This window comes from Myotis davidii, unplaced genomic scaffold, assembly GCF_000327345.1.
Source record: "Myotis davidii unplaced genomic scaffold, ASM32734v1 scaffold167, whole genome shotgun sequence".
Taxonomy (NCBI): domain Eukaryota; kingdom Metazoa; phylum Chordata; class Mammalia; order Chiroptera; family Vespertilionidae; genus Myotis; species Myotis davidii.
The window spans coordinates 4,848,720-4,871,395 of NW_006300048.1; the positions used below are offsets into that span (position 1 = coordinate 4,848,720).

A 22,676-nucleotide genomic window follows, 5' to 3' on the forward strand; every position below is an offset into this window, starting at 1 on the left:
CCAATGATTTCAAACATGAAGTCAGTTCATTTATTGAGACTGTTCCAGCCACTGGAGAAACAGCAATAAGGAGACAGAAAGACTCAGGGGGCTTTTCCTCCTGGCATATGGCATAGTCGTTGAACACAGTCTTTGCAGCCAGACTCCCTGGGTTTCAGTCTAGGTTCCTTCACTCACTAGCGTTGTGATCTTGCATATTTTACTTAGCTTGTTTGTACCACAATTTCTTCACCTGTAAAATGGGCTAATAATAATACCACCAACCTCAAAAGGTTGTTATGAGGACTGAGAGAGGGTTAATATACTCAAAGTCCTTAGACTAATGCCTGGTACTCAGTACATGTTAGCTACTATTGAGGAAGGGTAGGCATTTGAAAATAAGAAAATATGAGTAGGGATATGTACTGTGAAGAAAAGTAAAATGGTGTGATGTGATGAGGAAGAAACATTTTAGCTGAGATCTGAACAGCAGGGGGTTGGCCCTGTGGAGATCAGCCGAGGGGAAGGCCAGTGCAAGGGCCCTGTGGTGCCAAGAAGGATGCCTAGGGGCTGGAGTGCACAGAGGATGAGAGGAAGCAGAGAAGTAGCTGGCTCTAGGTCACCCAGGGCCTCTCCCGGTTAGGATTAGAAGTTTGGATTTGCTGGTGCATGCAGTGATAATTCATTGGCAGATTTTAAGCAGGGTCACGATATAAACGGATTTCTATTTTCAAAGGATGTCTCTGGCTGTTTGGGGGAGAATTGTGCAAGAGGGTGCGGGAGGAAGCAAGAATGTGGCTAGGTGTCTGTGGCGGTCACCCTGGGGAGAGGATGGTGCCTTGTGCTTGCCTGCGAGTGGGGGATGGAGGCTCTGGATTGGAGAGGGTGTTTGCCTGTATCATCAAAATGTTTTAGTAATGCTCTCCCCCAATGGTTAGTTTCCTTTAAAAGGAATACTATTGCATCTTATACATTTTTAGTTAATGTTTGGACATTGTTTATATGCCCCGTAATGAAGTGGCAATTCAGGAAGTGCTTGATTTATTAAGTGAATACAGAGCCACTAATCTGGAAAATTTGGGCCAGAAATCCATTTTGAGAGCTGAAGTGCTTGGCTTGGTTGTGTTCATTGACACATTAATCTGATTATTTCCAGTAGCGCCCCTTCCTTGGCCTTGTGCAAACCCAGGCTTCAGTGCAGTGAGGCGCAATGATGGGATTAATCTGGGTGATTGACCAGCGTTATATGCTCCTCTCATCCTCTCAAAATGTAGGTAGCTTGTTTTATACCTTTCACACCCTGTGTACACACCCATTCGTTTTACTGCTTTCAAGACGGAGAAAAATGAAAATCACTAGATTGGTATGACCAAGCTGGCTACGCAGGTGCTCGTTAGCTGATCAGACCTGCAAGTGTGTGGCAACAGCCTGGAAGTGCGAAGATTCCTGGGCCAGGGGCTGACGGTTAGTTACAAAGGGCTCACAAACCCCTGTCCTGCATCTGAGGAAAGTAAAGCCAGGAGACACACCAGCCTCGACCACCCTGTGAATGGAGTCCGCCCCCAGGACAGCTTCTGCCCTGAGAATTGGGGCATATCTTAAATTGGAAAGAACTTGAGTTGCTAAGGGACGAGGAGCTTGTTCTAAGCAGTATCTCATAAATACAAACCGAGGTTAAAGGAGGAAGCGTTAAATAGCTGAGGCTGTTGTATGACTATCACCCCTTTCTCAGATCCTTTATCTGTGCCTTAAAAAGAAATTTCCCCCCCTCCCCAAAACCTTCCATTTGTGGCTCTAGAAACCAGCTTCAAGATCTCCTGAAGCTAATGAGCAGTTCTTATGTTTCCTGTTTGAAAGTCACTAAAGCCCCGTTTCCCGTGGACACAGCTTCCCCTTTTCCCTGGTATCCCGAGATGCAGAGGTATCCATACTGCAAACAGTCACGGACATCTGTTCGTTTGTTTTCAGTCAGAGTCTGGGCGCACACCTCTCAGTCAGTGATCTACTTACTTTATTTCATGGACTTATGTTGAGTTTGGAAGCTCAAGCAAAGAAGTCACAATGAAGTACCTTTCACAGGTGTCAGCATCTCCTAGGATGGGAAATCTAGAATGGTTCCAACAGCTCTGCAACCTCTGTAGACTGGAGTTCTGGATAATGGGTTGCTGTGTTTTCGGCTTTCAAACTAGTTTCCACCTTTCTCTCTGGCTTTGCCATTTAGAATGGAACAGGGATGGAGAATAGAGTCACCACCTTCCGTGCGAGTGGGATGCAAACTAGAGTGAGAAACAACAGATAACAGTCCACTGTGAAAAATAATAGTTGCCCTAACTGGTATGGCGCAGTGGATAGAGTGTCAGCCTATGGACTCATGGGTCCCAGGTTCGATTCCAGTCAAGGGCATGTACCTTGGTTGCGGGCACATCCTCAGTAGGGAGGCAGCTGATCGATGTTTCTCTCTCATCGATGTTTCTAACTCTCTATCCCTCTCCCTTCCTCTCTGTAAAAAATCAATAAAATATATTAAAAAAAATAATAGTCACCTGACAGGAATAAAATATAAAGACAGTGTACTGTACTGGAAAGAGGGGTTTTTTCTCCCCAGGATCCCAGAGACTTGCCTCCAGATGGGCCACATGTGTGTACTAATTTTCCTCCTCTTCACGTGAGGGTGGTCCTCACTCAGGGTCCTCTCAACCCGAAGGCTTTGGTATGTCCTTTTTCACAACACCACTGCAGTAAGATACTGAAAGTCACCGCAGAAGTGGTTAAGGAAACAGATAACGAGGCCTATATTTAGGGACTTTAGAACTAGAAAACTGGGGATGTGGTTATGCTTCCGCCCGCGCGTGCGCAGGCCCTCCAGGCTAGTGTTTGAAGCGCCAGCCTGGACGCAGAGCAGCTTTGAGCCAGGACCCTGTGATAGCCAAGCTGCGCCGGCGCCCTGCTCTCCTTTGCCATCTCCCGGGTGCCTAAAAGAGAAAAACAGTTTCACCAAAGTGTGAACCTCACCCTGACAACATTTTCATAAAAAGGTCAAATTCCAAATGGCAAATAATAGAACTTCTAGATAAAAGTTTAAAAAGAATCTTTCTGAAAGTTTGTAAAAGTTGAATAAGCCAGCCCCACGTGGGGGTTATGGAGAAGGCAAGTGGAGCCATTCAGAGTCAGGTTAGAGAAAAATATGGCAAGGAAGTCAGCTCTAGCAAACGTAACAAACAGCTTAGCGCCGAGGGAAACAGAGGAGGGGAAAGAGACGTGGACAAGCAGCCTGTGAGTGAGGACTCTGGTCCCCACAGTCTCACACAGGATGTGAGGAGGCGCCCGGCCGGGGCAGGTAGATGAAGAGTGGGCGCCGACAGGTCAGACGGCTGTCCTCACAGGACGTGGAGACTCGGCAGGGGCCACAGAACATGAGAAGGAAAACTGAAGACACCAGGAAGAAGAAGGCATCCTTGGGAGAACCTTGAACTCTTGTGCTGCTGTAAGTCAGGAGCTCCAGAGAGTGGGGATGGAGAAGACCCAGGACACTCCACTCATCTGTAACAGTGGCTTTTCTGACGGCAGGAGTCACTGGAAGCTTCCAGATAAAGCACTCACATAAGGACCCCCGACGAATTAGGAAAATGGGAAGAATTATAACAACGACGTCCAAAGGATATAGGAAATAAAAGCATAGCAAAACTTGGTATAAATAATTATATAATATATTTATAATGATATTTAGGTAGTGTTCTAAGTGCACTAAAGACACTTTCGCAGACATTATCTCATTTAATCATCACAACAGCTCACTGGAGTATAGATATTATTACAGTCCCTATTTTCCTAGTAGGAAATTCGGGCTCAGAGACTTGTTCTAGGTCACTTGGGGGGAGAGGGAGAGTAAAGGACCAACCCCAAGCCTTGCAACCCCCACTCTGATTTCTCAGGGAAGTCTCCACACCACAACCAGACTCCCCTGGGGCAGCCTGTGGGTGTCATCCTCTGAGGGACTTTTGTCACATTCATCTTCCCCGGGCTGCACTCGGGGACGGAACCCCAGCAGTCCTCACGAAGTAGCCAGTGTTCTTGCTTGATGCAGGTCAGAGTTCCACAAATAAGGTAACATTCACTTAATTTCTAGCAGAAATAACGGTGGAAACAAATCCACCTCCTAATTTTACAAAACAAAGTTTTATTCTAGAAGGTAAAAGTGCACATATTTAAGAAATCTTAAAACCTCAGAGTATATATTGTTATACATAGGGCATGGAGACTTAAGCTACTTAAACTATGCATCACACTATAGCCTATCCTACAAGAGTTGGGAAGGTTGATGTAAAATGTTATTAATTTTAACTTCAGATAGTTCAGATCAGAACACTTTGTTTAGAAGAATATAGAACAAATAAGTAGATCACATCGTATCTCATATTTAATATGTGAGCCTAAAGCTAGTTTGAGCCCCCTTTACTGCTAAATTTAATGATGAAAACCTTTTTAAAAAGCTAATAGTTTCTATTTTCTTTTGGCCTCTGTTGCGAACTCTTGTTAATGATTCTATTTTTTTACTCTGTGGAAAAGATAATCTAAATGTTCTCATTTGTATTTTCTCTCTAGAGAGAAAACCTGGGTATATTTTGCAAAGTGGACATACCTCCTTTTCAAAAACTATAATTACTGTATTTTAATGAATGGGCACCGTCCTTAAGGGGAACAGTAGAATTTTATAGTAGAATTTTCAAAGGTGTATTGGGAATCCTCAAGGTTGTATGTATGTAGCAGAATCAGAACTTTAGAACCGGAAACCCGGGGAGATGATTTAGTCACAATCTGACATTTTATACTGCAGAGGAGTGTGTGAGACAGGGAATGGAAGGGACCCGACCAAGAACCCCCTGCTTGTTGGGGGCAGCACGGTGACCAGATCCCACAGCCCCGATGGCCAGTCCAGTGCCCTCGGATCGTTTTCTCCTGCTGCAGTTCTAATAGGCTGCTGGCATTTTTGTTGTTACTGTTATTGCTGTACATGCCATTGTCACCTGAAGAAGAAAAAGCTACCCCCAAATTACCTCCTCCTCCTCCTTCGTGCCTTTCCTCTCTTCATCCTAAAATCAAATCTTTAGGAAGAGACTGCACAGATGGTGCCCTGGATCTGTGACAGCACCGTCTCTCCTGACCAGTCACCAGCTGTTCGGTCCACACCTGGCGTGGACTCTGTGGACAGTATTCTCAGGCTGGGAAAATGGGGCTTGGGGTGTTCTGTGGCAAACAGAGAACTTACCTACTGCTGGCTGCTTGTCTCACAGCACACTCAGTCCTTCCCTTTTCGGTTTAGTTTTTTTTTTTGGTCATCAAAACAAGTAGTTCTTTTCGGACACCTTATACACAATTAGGTGTGTCTGTTTACACTGGGAGACAGGGCTTCATGTCCCAGAGACATACCAGGAGCCTGGGAGCAGCCACAAACAGATGTCGAAAATGTCCACTGTGGCCAGTTTATCACTCTAGCGCCAGGGAACAGTGTTGACGATGCAACCCCCTGAAGGGGTGAGTGTGTGTATTGAGAGGGGAATGTTACTGAACAGAGTAGAAAGTGAAAGAAGGTCCTATTTTTTTTTCTCTTCAGGTTTGCTCTAGTATTTATCTCCTTCAATGAGGAAAAGTTCACTATTTGGCTTTGGCTGTTTGAAGGCTTTTGCCAAATGCTTAACAATCTGTAGGGTTTGATTTCGCTCAAAAAAACTCACTTTGAGAACAAGGCTCTATGTAACTAAGATGTGTTTGTTTTTGTTTAAATCACTCAGAAAAGAAATCATCTCTTGTCCATTGTTAAAAGAGAGGTTTCAATCAAAGGAAAATTCTACATATTCTAAAATATACAAACAGTTCTTTGAAATCGATGCCAAATCAAACTCAGAAAGGGACATTTTCCTTGCAGAAGTTTTGAGTTAATTCCGTGTGCAAGGCTCGAGTGGAAAAACTTTGCAACTGTCAGAGGAACGAGTAACTACAACACTGAGCTGGGACGCGGAAGTTACATAAGGAGAATTGTGTCAGGATAGTACGAAGTCTCTTGTACATGGTTTCAGGCTAAATCCTAACCAGATAGAACAATAAAGTGAGTCATTTTTTCAGTTCACTAAAAGGTAGTAGGTAGATTGGTTTCTGATGTTACTGGATCTAACCTCCAGTGTGAGAAGGCAGGCCAGTCATCACTGTCCTATTCGATGGAAATGTCCTCTGTTGTTAAAGAAATACCATCCTTTTCCCTATCTAAACTTCTTTTAGGATGAACAGTAGTAGATGCAAAGGGGAAAAGTCTAGTGGGGAAAAGGAACACAAATTAGGAAACCCAGCAGTTTCATTTCAGCTCTGTCACTCATTGGCTGTGTCCCTTCAGTCAGCCATTCTTTCCTTGACCTGGCTACATTATCAGCTGGTCCCTGTCGTGCCTGCCTCACAGGCTTTTTGTGAAGGGAAAAACAGTGACAAAGTAAAAACCAATATGTAAATTTGAGGCTTGAAATTCTATTATTATTCTCAAGGGTCCGTGTTGGTGTGGGACAGAATAGTTTGCTTGGGACTGGAAAAAAAAAAAAAGCCAGAAAAAGTTTTTGTTTATAGGATAAAGGAATAAACCAGGGAAGAGGGTAGAATAAGAGACACATCCAAGCCCGGCTGGCATGACTCGGTGGTTGAGCGTCGACCTATGAACCAGGAGGTCAGGGTTCGATTCCCAGTTGGGGCACATGCCTGGGTTGTGGGCTCGATCCCCAGTGGGGGTGTGTTCAGGAGGCAGCCGATCAATGATTTTCTCTTATTGTTGATGTTTCTATCTCTCTCCTTTACTCTCTGAAATCCATAAAAATATATTTTTAAAAAAGAGAGAGAGACATCCAAGAACTGGTGATCAGAGCAGAGCTGTACACCTGGAATTAACGTGAGCCTTTTCGGTCCAGGTAAACAGGGATGGTAGGTCAGGCAAAGCAGTTGGCTGAAGGGGAGACAGAGTTAGGGATTCCCATCCTTGTTCCTCACATACACACTTAAATACTTCCTGTATGTCCCTCTGAAAGGGGCTGCAGTGCATTTAAGGATGAGTAGGACGGAGTTCCTATTGTCAAGGAAGTTGTAGGCTAGTAGACGTGATAAGGTGATTGTAACGTGAGACACAAATGAAGAACTTAATGCGGAGGAAGGAGAGGTGACTGAGGGCTGAAACTCTCAAGCAGAGTGAAGTCTATTTTAAAGGCTGCTTAGAATTTCAAGGGCCGAGGGAAGACTACAAACCACCAAGGCATGAAGGTGGGAGCACAAAAAACGGAAAAGGGTCCAGTTTGACTGGACTATTAGGTTCATGAAGGAATAGAGTGAGAAATGAGAATGGACAGGTAAGTTGGGGCAAGTTATTGTTCCAGCAAACATTGGTTGAGTGCGAATAAGAGATGTAAAAATGTGCACATTCCTGAAAAATAGCATGACACACAGTCACAGAACAGGTATGCAGTCACGAACAAGGAAATCCTGAGGATTCAGGAACCCAGATAAGCCATCACACAAACAAAAGTGGATCTTGATTCTCAGGCAACCTTCTGTCAAAACCAGGAAGCCTCTCATATTTTCCTCCCGGGCCAGGAACCAATCCCAGGGCATGAGCAGCCCAGGCCTACATTGGGGAGCAGGTAAGTGGATACATCTGACCACAGAGGGAGAGAGGGCAAAGGTAAGGATAGGAGCTCGCAGGACACAGTACGGAGGCTAACGTCTGTGGCTTTGATCCTAGATTAATATGGATTGTTAGGGCTGGGAAAGCCAAACCTCTTGGAACTAGCTGACTTAGAGAGACGGAACAGCATTTCGGTAATCTTGTTCAAGTTCTGGGTCTTGGGGCATTGGGTGGTTTGAGTCACGTGCTTTAAGGTCCAGTATGGCCTCAGGGCTGTTGGACTACACCAGGGTGCTAAGCCTTTGGAGCAGGATTCTATTTGCAAACTGTCCCTCAAGCTTGCCAGGTTTTGAGTGATAGTGCCTTGGGGGGCAGCTGCTGCCTGGATCCACTCCTCCTTTCCCTGGACCTCTCAGGATTAGTGCTAGACTCCGTCACAGGGATGGTCTGAGACTGGACTTGTGCTAGATTTAAAGGAGCACATCTGTTCCTACTTTTAGACGTGGAGAACTGAGGCTCCATCAGGAAACACAGCGTGCGCATTCACGCTGTGTGGGACGTGGCCTCCATGGGGATGGTTTGCTCCTTTTCCCGCCGCAGCAGGCAGAGTTTGGTTGGGCCTGGAACTGGGTGTGTGGGGCTAATTGGGAATCTCAGGATTCTGATTCTCCTGTCTTTTCTCATTTGGACCCAATCTTTTCAGTTTCCTTCTTCTCAGGTTCTGCTGGTACCAGTAACAAGGAATGCCTTTTTGAGATGGAGGTGTTTGCTATTTTCTGTGTGCTTTTGCCAGCCCCTTACAAGATTTGCTTAAGATCACTTAGAACATCCGTGGTAAAGACAGGTTGAGAACTCCAGGGCATGGCAGATACCTGGCACTCAGCCTCCCCATTCCACAGCCCGTCTCCATCTCCAGAGCTGTCACTGAGAAGTGACCAGAACCCTTTCATCATTGCCGCCGAGGTAGACATGGCCCCTCTGTTAGAATCTGCCAGAAAAGGGCACTGAGTCTGACATCATGGAGGAGACTGTGGCCGTTGAGCCCTACACAGTGGGCCAGTGACACTGTCTACCTCACAAGGCTGTGATGAGGATTTAATGCTATAACGAAAGTGTTTGGATAAAGATCCTCTGTAGATGGGGGCCATTGCATCTCAGTTGTTTGGTTAGCCAGTCTTTTCTTTTAGCAAACCTGTAACGTGCTGGGTTACTGTGAATGTGAAAGCACTGCAGGAGCCCTATGCTTGGAGCAAAGCAAAAACCGGTCTGTTAAGCAATAGCCAGTACTGGTTCCCAGCCCGTAATCAAGCAACCCTGAGTCAGAACATTCCTAAACAATGGGCTTAGGCTTGCTCCCAAGCTTGAAAGAAGCACTCCTCAGATTTTTCCACGGAAGAACCCCAAAGGCAGAGCGGACTCCACGCCTCCTTCACGGCTCCCGCTCTCCCAGTCTGCTGACATAACCCCAGGCAACCCCAGCTCCCGCCTGGTGAGCATTTTCAAGCTTCAGGTTTTATCTTAAAATCCATGTGAATTTTTACCCCATGATATGCCAGTGTTTTGTATGTAATATAAAAACAATGTTTTAACTTACTAATATCAGTTCAACGTCCCTCTTAAAAAACCCTCCCCCATTTGTTCTCTTCCTGTATTTCATGCTTTCCTATCACCTAGGCTGCAGTGTCTAATATATAACATACATCTCAACCAGTTCATAAATTTATGCTTTTAATATAGTCTGAGTTACCACTAGCGCAGGCCACGGGAACATACGAGGCTGTCCCTTCTGCATTTGAGCTTTTTTGAAAGATTTACTTAGGAACAATTTATCATTTAGTTGCAATTTTTAAAATAATCTTAATTGGCCACATATGTTATCAAATAAGAGCCGGTCCTCTAGCCTCCGCCTCCTTCCGCATTGCCCCCCCTCCCCCGCCCGCCCCCGTGTGCGCATGCGTGCAACATTCTGCCAGATTGTCAGAAAATTCATCCACTCCAGGCAGATACCATCACAGGAGAGCCTTCTCCCGATGGAAGATGAGATTACTGATGTCAAAGCCGTTATTTTTAGGAGAGATAGACTGCTGTTTCTAAACGTCTTTCCCTCCTTTTCCTAGTTCCTCCTTTCTTAATTGTGGCTCCATGTTTTGGTAGCCATAAGTCATTAGTGGTTTTTAATTTCTCTGAAACTGAAATAAGGTCTGAAAGGGTGGATTTGTCCCTTTTTTCTTCCTTTTTTCCTCCTTTTTTTTTTCCTGGCTAATCGGAGGAACGCAACCACATCTGAAGCCACTTGGCTCATTATGAATTTCATGGAAACTGATTCTCTGAAAGTGTTTCCATATGTGTGTTCCCAATATATCCCATCCTCTCTAAATGGGAGCACAGACGTGTGCATGGGCTGGAAATGGCTTCAGGATGTGACAGAGCAGTCATGTGACCGCCACGGCACCGTGGGTGGCCTCTTCTGAAAGACACGGTGTCCTGGGTGCTGGCTTCCTTCCTGCAGCGGATCTGGTTTCAAAGACTATCCACCCTTCCTAGCCTTTAAAAAGTTCTTAATCAAGGCCTAACAAGATCTCTCTCATTTTTCCTCCGTTTCTCCCCCCACCCCAAAACCTTGGTTTCTTCCTTCTCTCTTACTCTCCCTCTGAACACATACACACACACTCACACCTCTTCTACCGCCTGCCTCCTTTCCCTTCACAAAGAGGAAATATATTATTCCAACAATATCCTCAAAATTTGGGTGACTTTAAGGAATGGTGGAGGTTTCTGAAAATTGCCAGGTTTTGGGTTCCCCCCACCCCTTCCCTCAGCATAGCATACTTTCTTAGCCTTGGGATCAGCTGGTCTTTCAGAATTTGTGAGCATGCAGTGGAAAAGTACAATTCATTACAACACGGAAAATAAATATTTATACTGGATAGTCGAGGCGCTTTTCCACTCTTTTGCAAAACGGCAAAAACGATGGAGTTTGCTAGTCTGATCTTTCATTATCTTAAAAATTAATTTCAAATTCTCATTTTTGCTGGTTTCTTCTCCATCAGCACGACCCATTACATTTCTCCCATATAAGATATATTTCCAGTTATTATCTAGTGAAATTAAAAGTAAAATTAATTTAGTGATGGATACCTGATCATTTCAGTGTAAGGAGACAAATTCAGGGAAATGAAGGAAATCGATGTAAAATCCCTTAAAAACCTCAGTGTAGAAAATGCAAAATAATGGTCTGCATATAGTCTAAGATTGATTTGGGGTAATGTTTACATAGCATTTCTGCTCTGTCATGTCGCCTGCTTTGAGACTATGCTGGTAATTTATTCGTTTAGCACTTTTTTTTTTTGAAGAACCCATCTCTTCTCAGCACCAGGCTATGTACTAGGTAGGATCAAAAAGGACACGAGGTTCTTACTCTTCATTAGCTTTCCTTTAGTTGGAAAATGAAAATACTTTCGTAAAACCAGTGACAACTCCTTAAAATGCACGGGGGAGGTAAAATTTACATCTTAAATACTCAATATGCATACGATAAAGAAAAGATGGTGAGAATTTGGGTGGCTGGGAAGTCCCTGTGTAGTGGTGAGCTCTAAAGACCGGGCTGGCTTACTTGGTCTGAGAGAGGGAAGGGAGGTGGCAGGAGTCTGCGGAGATCATGAGCCCAGCTCCAGGGGGGTCCTGAGTACATGGCCTGCCGTGAAGAGGGATTCACACTGAGGAGTAGTGGGACATGACCTTCGTAAAGGAGGACAGGGGACTCTGAAGACGCCAATAGCCTCCTCTTTATTTTTGACAGAGTTGCTGAGTCATGCCTGTGAGAAGTGGCTGGCCTATGCTGGTTGGGGGTGACACCCTCTGGTTTTAAGGCTCTGCCACCTGGAAAGGTAGCGTAAGTGGAAGAAGCTCCCCTCCCAGGTGTGTTTTCACAAATGCAGATCTAAGGAAAGCCAGGGAGCTGCCCCTCCACCCTTCCCCCGTCACGCTGTGGGCAGCAGCAGAGGTGGAGTAGGAGGCTCCCACCTGGGTAGAATCACGTTTTAATCTTGTGATGCCACTCAGACCCGCCGTATCTCCGTTTCTTCATCTACAAAGGCCCTCTATAATCCCTGACAACTCTGACACACCAGCTCTACATATTAGTCTAGAAATTCACGCAGCACGTGAGCTTCACCCTCGGTTATCTTTACCACCTACTCCAAACATTAACTCACAGGACTGCAGGGGCAGCGGTTACCCTGGGGCCCTAGGGCGAGGGTGCTCACTAACTTGCCTGTGCTCCAGACAGGCATGGCCCTCTGCCTCCTTCATGTCTTCTCCCCATGGCTCCTCAGTGTAGACTTACACACAGATACAGTCTCTAAGGAGACAACACCGGTGACAAAACAGAGGCATCTCTCTGTTCACCAGTGGCAACTGCCATGTGCGGGCGCCTGTGTGAAACATGAGGTCAGGTGACGTAGTGATGCCTGGGAAGAGCTTTGAACACTCTTCAGAGAGAATTTTATGGGTATGGAATGGTATTCAGATTACGTTTCCGGTTGGAAGCCAGCATTGCTTAATTCTTACTATATTAATGTTTTTAATGTGTCAAAAATATACCAGTTATCATACAGAGTTCCTGATCCCTAATTCACTTATTCATTCTTGTATCCCTCCACTCATACACCAAAATTTTTTTTTTAAAAGTGTAACCTCTTCGAGTATTGAAGATTCTGAGGGATAGGAGAGGAAAATAAATCATGACCTTGACCATCCAAAGCTTACTTTACAGTTGGAGAGAACAGGCTACGAAACAGCTAATAATTCAGTAAAGTATTGACTAAAAGCCCAAAAGAATGATATGGAAAGTAAATGCTATTGGAACGGGAGTGAAATAGGAAATCATATAATAGAGCAGTTGTGGAGAGGGCCGCCAAAAGGTTGTAGAGGGGGAAGAAGATTCTTAGAGGAGAGCAGCCCTAGAGAGCTTGTGTATTATATGCTCCAGTAGGAAGAACACCGTGAGGGGGTTCATAAAAAGTACTTGGACTTTATGTGAGATTTGTTGGAGCAATAACTCCTATCACTTAAAAAGCCCCAGTGAAGCTTGGAAGTTCACACCTCACTGCTGAGAAGTATGATGGCTTTTCATGATGCACATTTATACCCTTGCGTTAAAGAAGCAGGGCAGGCAATTCTAAATATGCGGACGGGTGTCCCGCCTGGATTTAGGCCCCTTTTTCTTTTCCTGGGCCCGACCTTCCTCCTTAGCTTGGGATGTGTAATTCCACTGTTTACGGGGCATGAGACACGGCACAGTGTTTCCTAGCTGACAGCCTCAAATGGCGAGTACCCAGTCTGTTATTTAAAAAAAAAAAACACTACTATTTCCTTTCATTCTAGAGATCTCCTTGCTCATTGTCAACCAACCATGATTTATTGAGGGCCTGAACGAGAAAATGTATGCTAAAGTACTAGGGAAAGGCTTGCACACATCAAGTATTGTTGTTAAGGGGAGATAAACAAGGGTTCTACAGATCTCTGCCCTCAGCAGCCCACTCTGCAGTTACAAGTTAAGCGTGACCCGGGCAGGATCGCTGGCATTAACAAGCAGTGTGTGAAAGATGCTGAGTGGGGAGTTGCAGGCGACCAGTATTAAAGATCAGAGGTTCTCTTTTATCTTCCCTTATCTTGGTTTCCCTTTTTTCCACCACACTTTCTGGCTTTGAAGACCCAAGAAACCTGGTTGGGTAAAGAGAGGCGATTTCCTTTTGACCCATAGATCTTGGGCGGAGGGAGGGGAAATATGTATTTTTTTTATTTTTGACATTGATTTTATTTTTATTTGTGTGTCAAGGGCATCTTATTAAACTATTCTTCCCCACGTATATGCGGTTGTGAAAAGCTTTTGCTGCTGCTGCTGCTATTTGACTGAGCAAGGTTTTTCATCTGTGTTTGTGATAGCTACATTCACCTGCAAGCTGTCTGACTGTGGCTAGGGGTGCCGATAGCAGGTCTGGAATGAAATGTATCTGGTAGGAAGCCAGCAGGTCTTTAGGGAATCAAACCCTTGACCTTGGTCTCATTCACATTATGTCATAAGCAACCGAACTAATTGCTCACTATAGAGTAGGTTAGATCAACAGCAGGACTTAAAAGAGTTCTTAATAGTATTCCAAAGACCGTAACTCTCATTGGGCCAATATGTAGGCACCAGAAGAGCCTACTTAACTATTTTCAGGTGAATGTACTTACGCACATAGACTTTTACGGCAGGAGATATATAGGTAACTGTGATTGTGTCAACCAGATTCCTTCAGGACAAATGAGATTGCAAAGAGGTTTGAAGTCAAAGAAGTCTGGCCAGTTTGTGGCTCAATCTCTCTTAAACTGCTTGATTTTGTAGAATAAATGGCTCCCCTTCTCTGGACCTTCCCTTTCCTATTTATCAACGGGTTAGATTAGGATGATCTACTCAGTAGATGAGGGATTTGAGTTTTTCTTCCCCAGCAGGGGAAGTTAAGAGGATGCTTTAGGGGATCTGGAGACATAGCCTAAAGCTTCACAAGTGCAAAGGTTGTTTTTTTGTTTGTTTGTCTAAAAATTCACCCAGGTGTTGCATTTAGCCCATATTATATCCATGTTTGTTGTACGGTCTACCCTGACTCCAGGTGGAGTAAAACCAGCCCATCGGGAAGATGTCCCCCGTTTATCATGGGCTCCAAGTAACTTCTGGCAGCACCGGCTTAGTTGAATCAGTAGGTTGTAGTCAGGAGTTTAAATTTCTCTGGGGAGCTCAGAGGCTACAAGGCACAGCACTGAGTGGTTACTGAACCTTGGCCTCACATTTATAAAATTAGACTTGGGTAACAGTACATCCCAAACTCTCCAGGCTTTCATCCTGACCCTTTTAAAAAATAGATTCATCTTTTCTTTACTTTCATTGATATAATATTAGGGCTATTTTTAAAATTTGTAGTTGTAATGTGGCTAGTGACACAGGAATGAATAATTCGGGACACAGTGTCAAAATAACCCAAGAAGGCTGCCTAACAGAACACCTGAGTTCATATACACAACAGAAATTAGAATTAGAGATAGAACACTATTTGATGAAAGAAAAACTAATTATACCATTTACTCCTGCAATGATTATTATAAATAAATTGAAGATGAGGAAAGGGTTTATGTTGTTAACATTGCCCCATCATAGATTATTATAAGGCAGCGATTTTCAACCTTTTTCATCTCATGGAACACATAAACTAATTACTAAAACTCTTTGGCACAGCAAAAGTATATTTTTTGCTGATCTGACAAAAAAAGTAAGTATGATTTTAATTCATAAACACCAGACAGCTATTGCTATGTTGGCTGTTGTCATTTTTTTTTTTTGACAGAATCACAGAAAAAAGGTCAGTGCCCCTGACTACATAGTCAGGTATCGCATATTTTAAAAATTCTTGCGGCATACTGGGTGAAAATCGCTGATGTAAGAGATCTCATATGATACTGTGTTCTTCATACAGAACACATTGCAGTATGTTTCAGAAACATTTCTTGTAAACACAAAATGACTAAGCAACTTCCAGAAAGTTCTATTTTTTAAGTTATAAAAATTACCATGCCATTTATTTAATGTTCGCATTAGCTCTCTCTGCCCAGAAGGAATTACTGCTCAAAACCTGACAGTCTCCAGGGACTGAAAATGATTGGTCAAAATTCTGTAAACCTAGCAGAAATTTGTTGCATTGTTTCCTATAAACCACAACCAGAGCTCATTAATTGAAAAATGAATGTCAATTTGCATTAGCTGGCATCCATAAACTGAAAAAGTGCAGTGATCCTGGCATGCTACGGATAATAAAAAAATCAGCAAAATGTATCAGGTAAAATAGAAAAGGTGGAGGGATAAATTCAAAACCATATTGGAATTTATTGGCGGGCCCCACATAAAGGGTTTTAATAAGGCTTCTGCATCAAAACAAGGGAAACCACGTGGCATTTTAATTATGACTACAGTACATTTTAAGTATAAATGCCCACAAGAAGCAATTTTTTTACGTTGGCAAGCCTCTCTGTGTGAGCCCTCTGCTTCTGGGCCGGGGGGTGGGGGGCAGACGTTGATGTTTTAAGTGTGACTTCTGTTGGAAATGGCTCCCACCATTCTGGTTTCTTTCACATGATCCGAGCATTGAGCTTAATGTGTACAGAAGTGGCCCGCCTGTAACTATTAGCTCTGCCAACTCAAGTTCACCTAGACGCTCTGCAGGGAAAGGGGGCCGAGGAACATCTGTGGCCTCGCAGCGTGCCTGTCTCCTGTACGGCATTCATGAGCACGGGGCGGGAGACGTTCCATCTCCTCTGCTCCCATTTGCGATTCTGTCATAATCGCTACTTCTCTGTGTTTCAGCTTGAGCTTGTCAGAATTTCGTATTTGGGAGGGCTTAGGTAGAGGCCGGCGGAGGATGGAAGAATTTATAAAAAGCAGAGGGTAACTGCCCAGACGGTGTTAGTTTTGGTTTGTCATCTTGAAAGTGTTTGCTTCTGGTATTAGAAGCTGCTCACTAGCTTTCTACCCTCTGCTTCTGGGGCCTGTGGATTCCGGGAAAGTACTAATGAGGGGGTGGGAACTTCCCTGCCTCCCGCTCCTTCACGCTGTTGCTTCTCCCCCTGTCTTGGAGCTCTCGGCATAGAACGTAGCTGGAAGGGAATTTAGAGCTCGTCCCCCTCATTTTACAGATGATGACACTGCCACCTCTGACTTCTGCCTGTGGCCTTCCCCTCTCAGTAAGAAGAGCCAGGCAGGTGAGACTTTTAACCATTGCTGGGCCGGGCCGGGTGGGCTGTCTGATGGCTCCTGTCGGATTGGTGAGAAGAACTTGGTTAACTACAGATGGCTTTTAACAGTCACGTTTTTATTACAAATGCACACCGTGGCACCAAGTCCTGGCATTTTATGAAGGTCACAGGCAGTGTGCGCTTTAACAAAAATGAACAACCCGCACTCGGCACCTTGAAAGAGAAGTATTAGAGTTAGCCACTCAACAAGTATTGGAGCAGCTAAGAACAAGGGCTAAATAAAAATAGGGCTGAAGAAGTACCTACTCCCCAAGGCTTCACGAGTTCCCAGGTGCTTCCCCTGATAGAGAACAGCTATCAGAAAAGCAAATACACGAGATTCAAAGAATTGGAAGATTTCAGATGCGGTCAAAACCTTGAGAACACTGGTATCATGAAAGGGCTTGTCACAATTCTGTCAATTTTAGAAAATCATAACCCAATCTTTGAAAACTGATTTCCACATGAAGTGGTTTATAACTGTGGTTTCGTGTGCTCAGCACCAGAAACATCAGTTAAGGAAGCACACTGTTGGTTTCAGCAGCTAAGGACTTCGCATTTCAGGGGAAACCATCTTTGTCTCCCTGTTACCTGTTCAAAGTGGCCTGAAGCGAATTCTGTAGGATGTGGTACGGGGGCCTGCTACATGGATGGTGATGTGCCCTCCTCATGAGTCCCCTACCCAGAGAGCCTTTCACAAAAACTACTGTCAGCACCTGGCCTACATCAGTCCTATGTCTACTATCGAGGCTTGAAATGCAATGATTTCTGGGTACTAAGCCCTCCTTTTATTTGTTTTCATTTTTTAATTGTTAATATATTTTTATTAATTTCAGAGAGGAAGGGAGAGAGTGAGAGAGATAGAAACATCAGTGATGAGAATCATTGATTGGCTCCTTCCTGCATGCCCCCTACTGGGGATCGAGCCTGCAACTCAGGCATGTACCCTGACCAGGAATTGGTTCATAGGTCGATGCTCAACCTATGGTCAGGCATAAGCCCCCTTTTTAAAGCTACTTATTTAGTTTATGACCCTTGGGAGAATTTAGACCCTCCTTATATATCCCCAGATAATTTAGTTCAGAATACATTGAAATCTTCTTTGATTGCAGTCTGGTTTGATTTTTGAAATCTGTTTCTAAGATAAAGATTTTAAATTATTTCACAAGTTGAAAAGAAGTGATAGGAACATGTTAGGGTATCTTTTTAAAGTTCCTTCATTGATGAAGGGGGGCCAAGAGTACCAATAGCAAAACGGATGGTTTTGGAATTCCTTTCCATTTGGTTGAGAAAACGAAGCTCGTATGCCTTAGTAAAAAAATGTCACTTTCAAATATGTGAGGTGCAACGAGAAACAAAAAGAGAGAAAACAATCAATGAAGATTCAGTGTGAAAGTCTGGTGAGTGAATCTATATGATGAGTGTTGGGTTGGTTTAAACCTAGGACCTAGCACACGTTTGGGTTTTTAAAGCCCTTTGATGTTCTCTGGGGGTGAGGAGCTTAAGGACAAAAATGCCGCTAAGGGGGGGAGGAAAAAAAAAAGACTGCAGCGACCTGTGCATTTGAAGATCTGTTTGTGGCTTGCTGTTCCTGTGGGGGTAGCTAAAGTTTTCTTTTTTCTTGTAAAAAATTCTTTCATTATTTTAATTGATATTTACAGATTTTTTTCCCCCATCTTCTGTTGTAATTTTTAGGTGCTTCAGAACTGGGCCCTTTTTCAGACCCCAGGCAGTTCCCAAGCATTTCATCCCTCACTGAGAGCCGCTTCTCCAACCCACGAATGCACTATCCAGCCACCTTTACTTACACCCCGCCAGTCACCTCAGGCATGTCCCTCGGTATGTCCGCCACCACTCACTACCACACCTACCTGCCACCACCCTACCCCGGCTCTTCCCAAAGCCAGAGCGGACCCTTCCAGGCCAGCAGCACTCCATATCTCTACTATGGCACTTCGTCAGGATCCTATCAGTTCCCCATGGTGCCGGGGGGAGACCGCTCTCCCTCCAGAATGCTCCCGCCATGCACCACCACCTCGAATGGCAGCACGCTATTAAACCCCAATTTGCCTAACCAGAATGATGGTGTTGACGCTGATGGAAGCCACAGCAGTTCCCCAACTGTCTTGAATTCTAGTGGCAGAATGGATGAATCCGTTTGGCGACCATATTGAAATTCCTCAGCCGTGGCCCAGCGGTATCTGGGACCCACATCCCAAATGTCTCAATATATACATATATATAGAGAGAGTGCATATATATGTATATCGATCAGCTATCTGCAAAGTGCCTATTTCTTAGAAGATTTTTCACTCACTCGGTCATGCTCTTGCAACCGTAAGAGGGTAGCTGTTGAGAAGCAAAAGGCCCGAGAGAGACAATCGTAATCAGGTTTCAGGTTGTTTTTGATCTATTTTTCTTTAAATAGAAACACACCACACACACACACACACACACACTTTTACAAACAAAAGAAAAAAGGTATTTTTGTCACTGTTTTTTGGTCTGTTATCAATAACCTGTTCATATGCCGATTCAGAGAGGTGGACTCCAGGTTCAGGAGGAAGAAGAGCAAAGCGCTTCCTCTCTGCTCAAACCACACGTCCTCACGGTGCAGCTGCGTGAGGCCCGTGCACCTGCAGACACGCTGGCAGAGCCAGTTGCGGTGCACGCAAAGGGAAGGAGGCAGCGTGGATGCTTCCGTGGCAGTGTAACTGTTCCCAACCTGGCCTTCAGACTTGCTGCAAGTACCCCTTTGAACTGGTCGGTTCAGCTTTTTTTTTTCTTTTCTTTTTTCCTACTTTAAGAAAGTGACTTCAAAAATACTGATCAGGAAAGGTTATTTTGTTTTACTTTTTTGTACTTTTTCCTCCCCTTTTCCCATTTAACCAAAAAGAAATACCATCCTGAAACCCCTCTCCTCCTTTTATGCAAAACTGAAAATGGCAATACCTTATTATAGCCATAATGATATAGATAGTGTTTGTGTTGGCTGTGTGTTATTGTTTTTTTTTAAATTATGAATATGTGTAAAATCTGAGGTAACTTGCTAAGTGAATGGTCATATAACTTTAAAGATATATTTATAATTATTTAATGACATTTGGACCCTTGAAACATTTCTTAGTGTATTGATGTGTTGACTTCGGTCTCTAAAAGTGCTCTTTATTAAATAACAAATTTCTTCGGGGCTAGAGCCATACCTGAAATATTGCTAAGCAATTTCAGTTCATCCGGGCACAATGTGATTTTTAAAAATACTTCCATCTCCAAATATTTTAGATGTAGCTTGTTTTTGTGATGTATGAAGGAAATGTTCTGTTTAGTTCTTTCAGATCTTTGATTGCCTCTAACACAGCTTTGCCTTTTAAAGCAATAATTAGGGATTTTAAAAGACAACTCTTAGCCCTTTATCACTTAGGTTGCCCTTTATCAGCATGAAATGCTGGAGTGATGTGGTTTTCTCATTTATTTCAAATAGCCATGACTCTTGTCATATTTAAAAAAAAAAAGACAAGCACAAGGGAGTCCTTGAACTGCAGAAAACGTTCTGTGGTTTCCTAGCAGAACTCTAAATCGCCAGGCTGCATAGTGAAGACACAGTGAGCCTACAGCCACACCTGTGGCTAAGGGCGCAGTAATGATACACACAGCACAGGAACGCAGAACTGCACCAGCGCTTCCCAGCGCACCCGCCTTACCAAGCAGTAGGTCAGGGGAGCCCCTGGCGCCTCTCCACAGAATTTGCATTTAAAGGAGCAGAACTAAGCCATTGCCTTATGGGAGCAGGGTCCCTGAAGCAGTAGGCCAGTTCCAGCACAGGGCCGATCTGAGAAAACATACCAGTCTTCAGGGCCCCACATACAATCTCAGACATTCGGATTTCTCACAGTAGAGGGTAAAGGGAAGGCAAAAGTATGTGGTATCTGGTGTCTACTACTGTCTACGAACTTGAGCAAAAGCCCTCCTGTAGGATGCACTTTGACCTCTCCTGGCAGCCACATGGCGAATTCTCAATTGTGAATCCTTAATAATCCAAGCCAGGACCATGTCATGACACCACCAGGCCCATCCCCGCCCTCCTCCCCGACAGGGCAGGGCCCCTTCCTTTGAATTCTGTGCCCCTGTTGGCAGAACTGGGTAGAGGTTTGCCTCCAGCCCCCAGGGGGCCCTTGCTCTCTCTAGTGACTCTCAAGCCCACCTTTCTAAGCCGCCCAGTGTTGCAGGACAGCTTGCCGGGCTGTGGGACCTGTGCCTTGCGCCTGGGAGTCCCCCTTGGAATTCATCCTGATTCCTTCTAATAAAAATGGAAGGGACACCAAACCAAAACAAAACACGTTGCCTTCTAAAGGTTGTATACCAAGTATGCTTAGATCAAGAAGCCACTTTTCTATTACTTAAGGAAGATGGAAGTAGTAACTGATACTATTTATTGTTTGTGTGTGGTAGCTTGAAGCACGCCACTGTCCATTTATTTGTAAGTGTAAAATGTGTATGTTTGTTTCAGCCGCACTTAAAGAAGCCAGTGTCTGGTTACACATTTCAACTTTAATTAATTGACATAAAAATGTTACCGCCAGTGCCAGCTGTACCCTATTTAATAATAAAAAAAGGTACTATATTTGTACGTTAGTTTCTAATGTAAAAAGGGCTTTTTTAAGTTTACAGTACACATACCAAGTGACCTTAGGGATGCTTTTGTGTTGAAATGCTGTTATAGTGGCTGCAGGCAGCAACCCAGGAACACTTAAACTTTTTTTTTCTTCCATGGGAAACATTCAAGCACGTCATCCTTCCACCCTCACTCCAACCACTCCAATGGGGTAATTCACATTTTTAGATCAAATTCTGCCCCCTTTTTTTGGCCTGGGGGTTAAATTTTTATTTTACCTTTTTTTTTTTTAAGAAATGAACCCTTCATTTGCACTGGGTCACGAGTATGATTTGTGATTCAAGACCAAAGCACAGCCTTACTGCTGCTCTGGCACCACGCACGAGCCAACACTCTGTTTCCTTCAGGGTGACAGAGCACACAGGTTGCTGGCGTTCACAGCGTGGCCCACAGCCGCTGCTCTGTCCCAGGGTTTCCCCCGGTGTAACCTGTCAGAGCTCCAGAGCAGGCACCACAGCCTTGGCTTTAGATTGTGAAATCACATCCAGCCTGGAACTGGGAGACGCGACAGATTAGCTGTTGTTTGCTCTTCAGACTGTCTTACCCCGGCCAGAGCCTTTCAAAAATGAGCAGAGAAATCCCACGATCAGGGACCATCCATTGCAAATTCAGAGGGAAGAAGGGTTTTGCTTGCTGGCTTAGAGAGCTCCCTCCATTCCCAGGAAAGGGACTGACTCAGAGTCCAGGGTAATACATGGGAACGCAAAGCTTTAGCAAAAATATCGATGATATCCGAAAGAACGAGGACAAATAAAATAAAGGACGGCTCTTCCAAACCTTGATTTGTTATTCTTAAAAAAAAGATAATGCCTTTAAAAAATATTTTCTATGTGAGGATTTTTTTAGATGTTTGTTTACTTCATGTTTACAAATAACTGTTTGCTTATTACTGCAGTACTTTGAACTATATCAGCAAAAACCATAACTTACAGTGATTTCTTAGGTATTCTGAATAAAATTCCATTTTTTTTGGATATGCTTTACCATTCTTAGATTTCTGTGGAACAAAAATATGTGTAGCATTTTGTGTAAATACAAGCTTTTCATTTTTATTTTTTTTTTCCAATCGCTATTGCCCAAGATTTGCTTCCCATGCACATATTGTACAAATTCTGCTTTGTGCCACAGGTCACGATTGTGGACGAGTTTACTCTGAACTTCAAAGGGACTATTTGTATTGTATGTTGCAACTGTAAATTGAATTATTTGGCATTTTTCTCATGATTGTAATATTAATTTGAAGTTTGAATTTAATTTTCAATAAAATGGCTTTTTTTTTGGTTTTGTTATGTGTGTACATTGGGTCTTTTCTCATCTGCGGTTTCTTCTCTAGTCTCACGCCTGCTCCTGCCTACACCTGGGCACTTACTGGTCATAGGCCTTGCCCGGGCTGCCTGAGAGCAGAGAGCCTCTGTTACTGATGAGAGGGGGAAACACCTTGGTAAGCGCTGGGTTCCTGTCCTCCTCCTGAAGAGGGGTGGGCAAAGAATCTAGCGGCAAATTCACTTCCTTATCAGCCTGTGTCTGAAGGAAAGAATGCTCACCCCTTTG

General features: G+C 44.0%; 1 protein-coding gene across 1 annotated transcript in view; it reads left to right on the top strand.

Moving 5' to 3' along the window:
- Positions 1–22,412, top strand: part of RUNX2 (runt related transcription factor 2) — a 119,595-nt gene extending 97,183 nt beyond the window's left edge. Inside the window, exons 6-7 of the mRNA XM_015572160.1 lie at positions 16,355–16,420; positions 18,149–22,412. Of these exons, the coding sequence (XP_015427646.1) occupies positions 16,355–16,420; positions 18,149–18,627 (545 nt within the window). The 3' untranslated portion in view covers positions 18,628–22,412. The remainder of the gene's footprint in view (positions 1–16,354; positions 16,421–18,148) is intronic.
- The last annotated feature ends 264 nt before the right edge of the window (positions 22,413–22,676 follow it).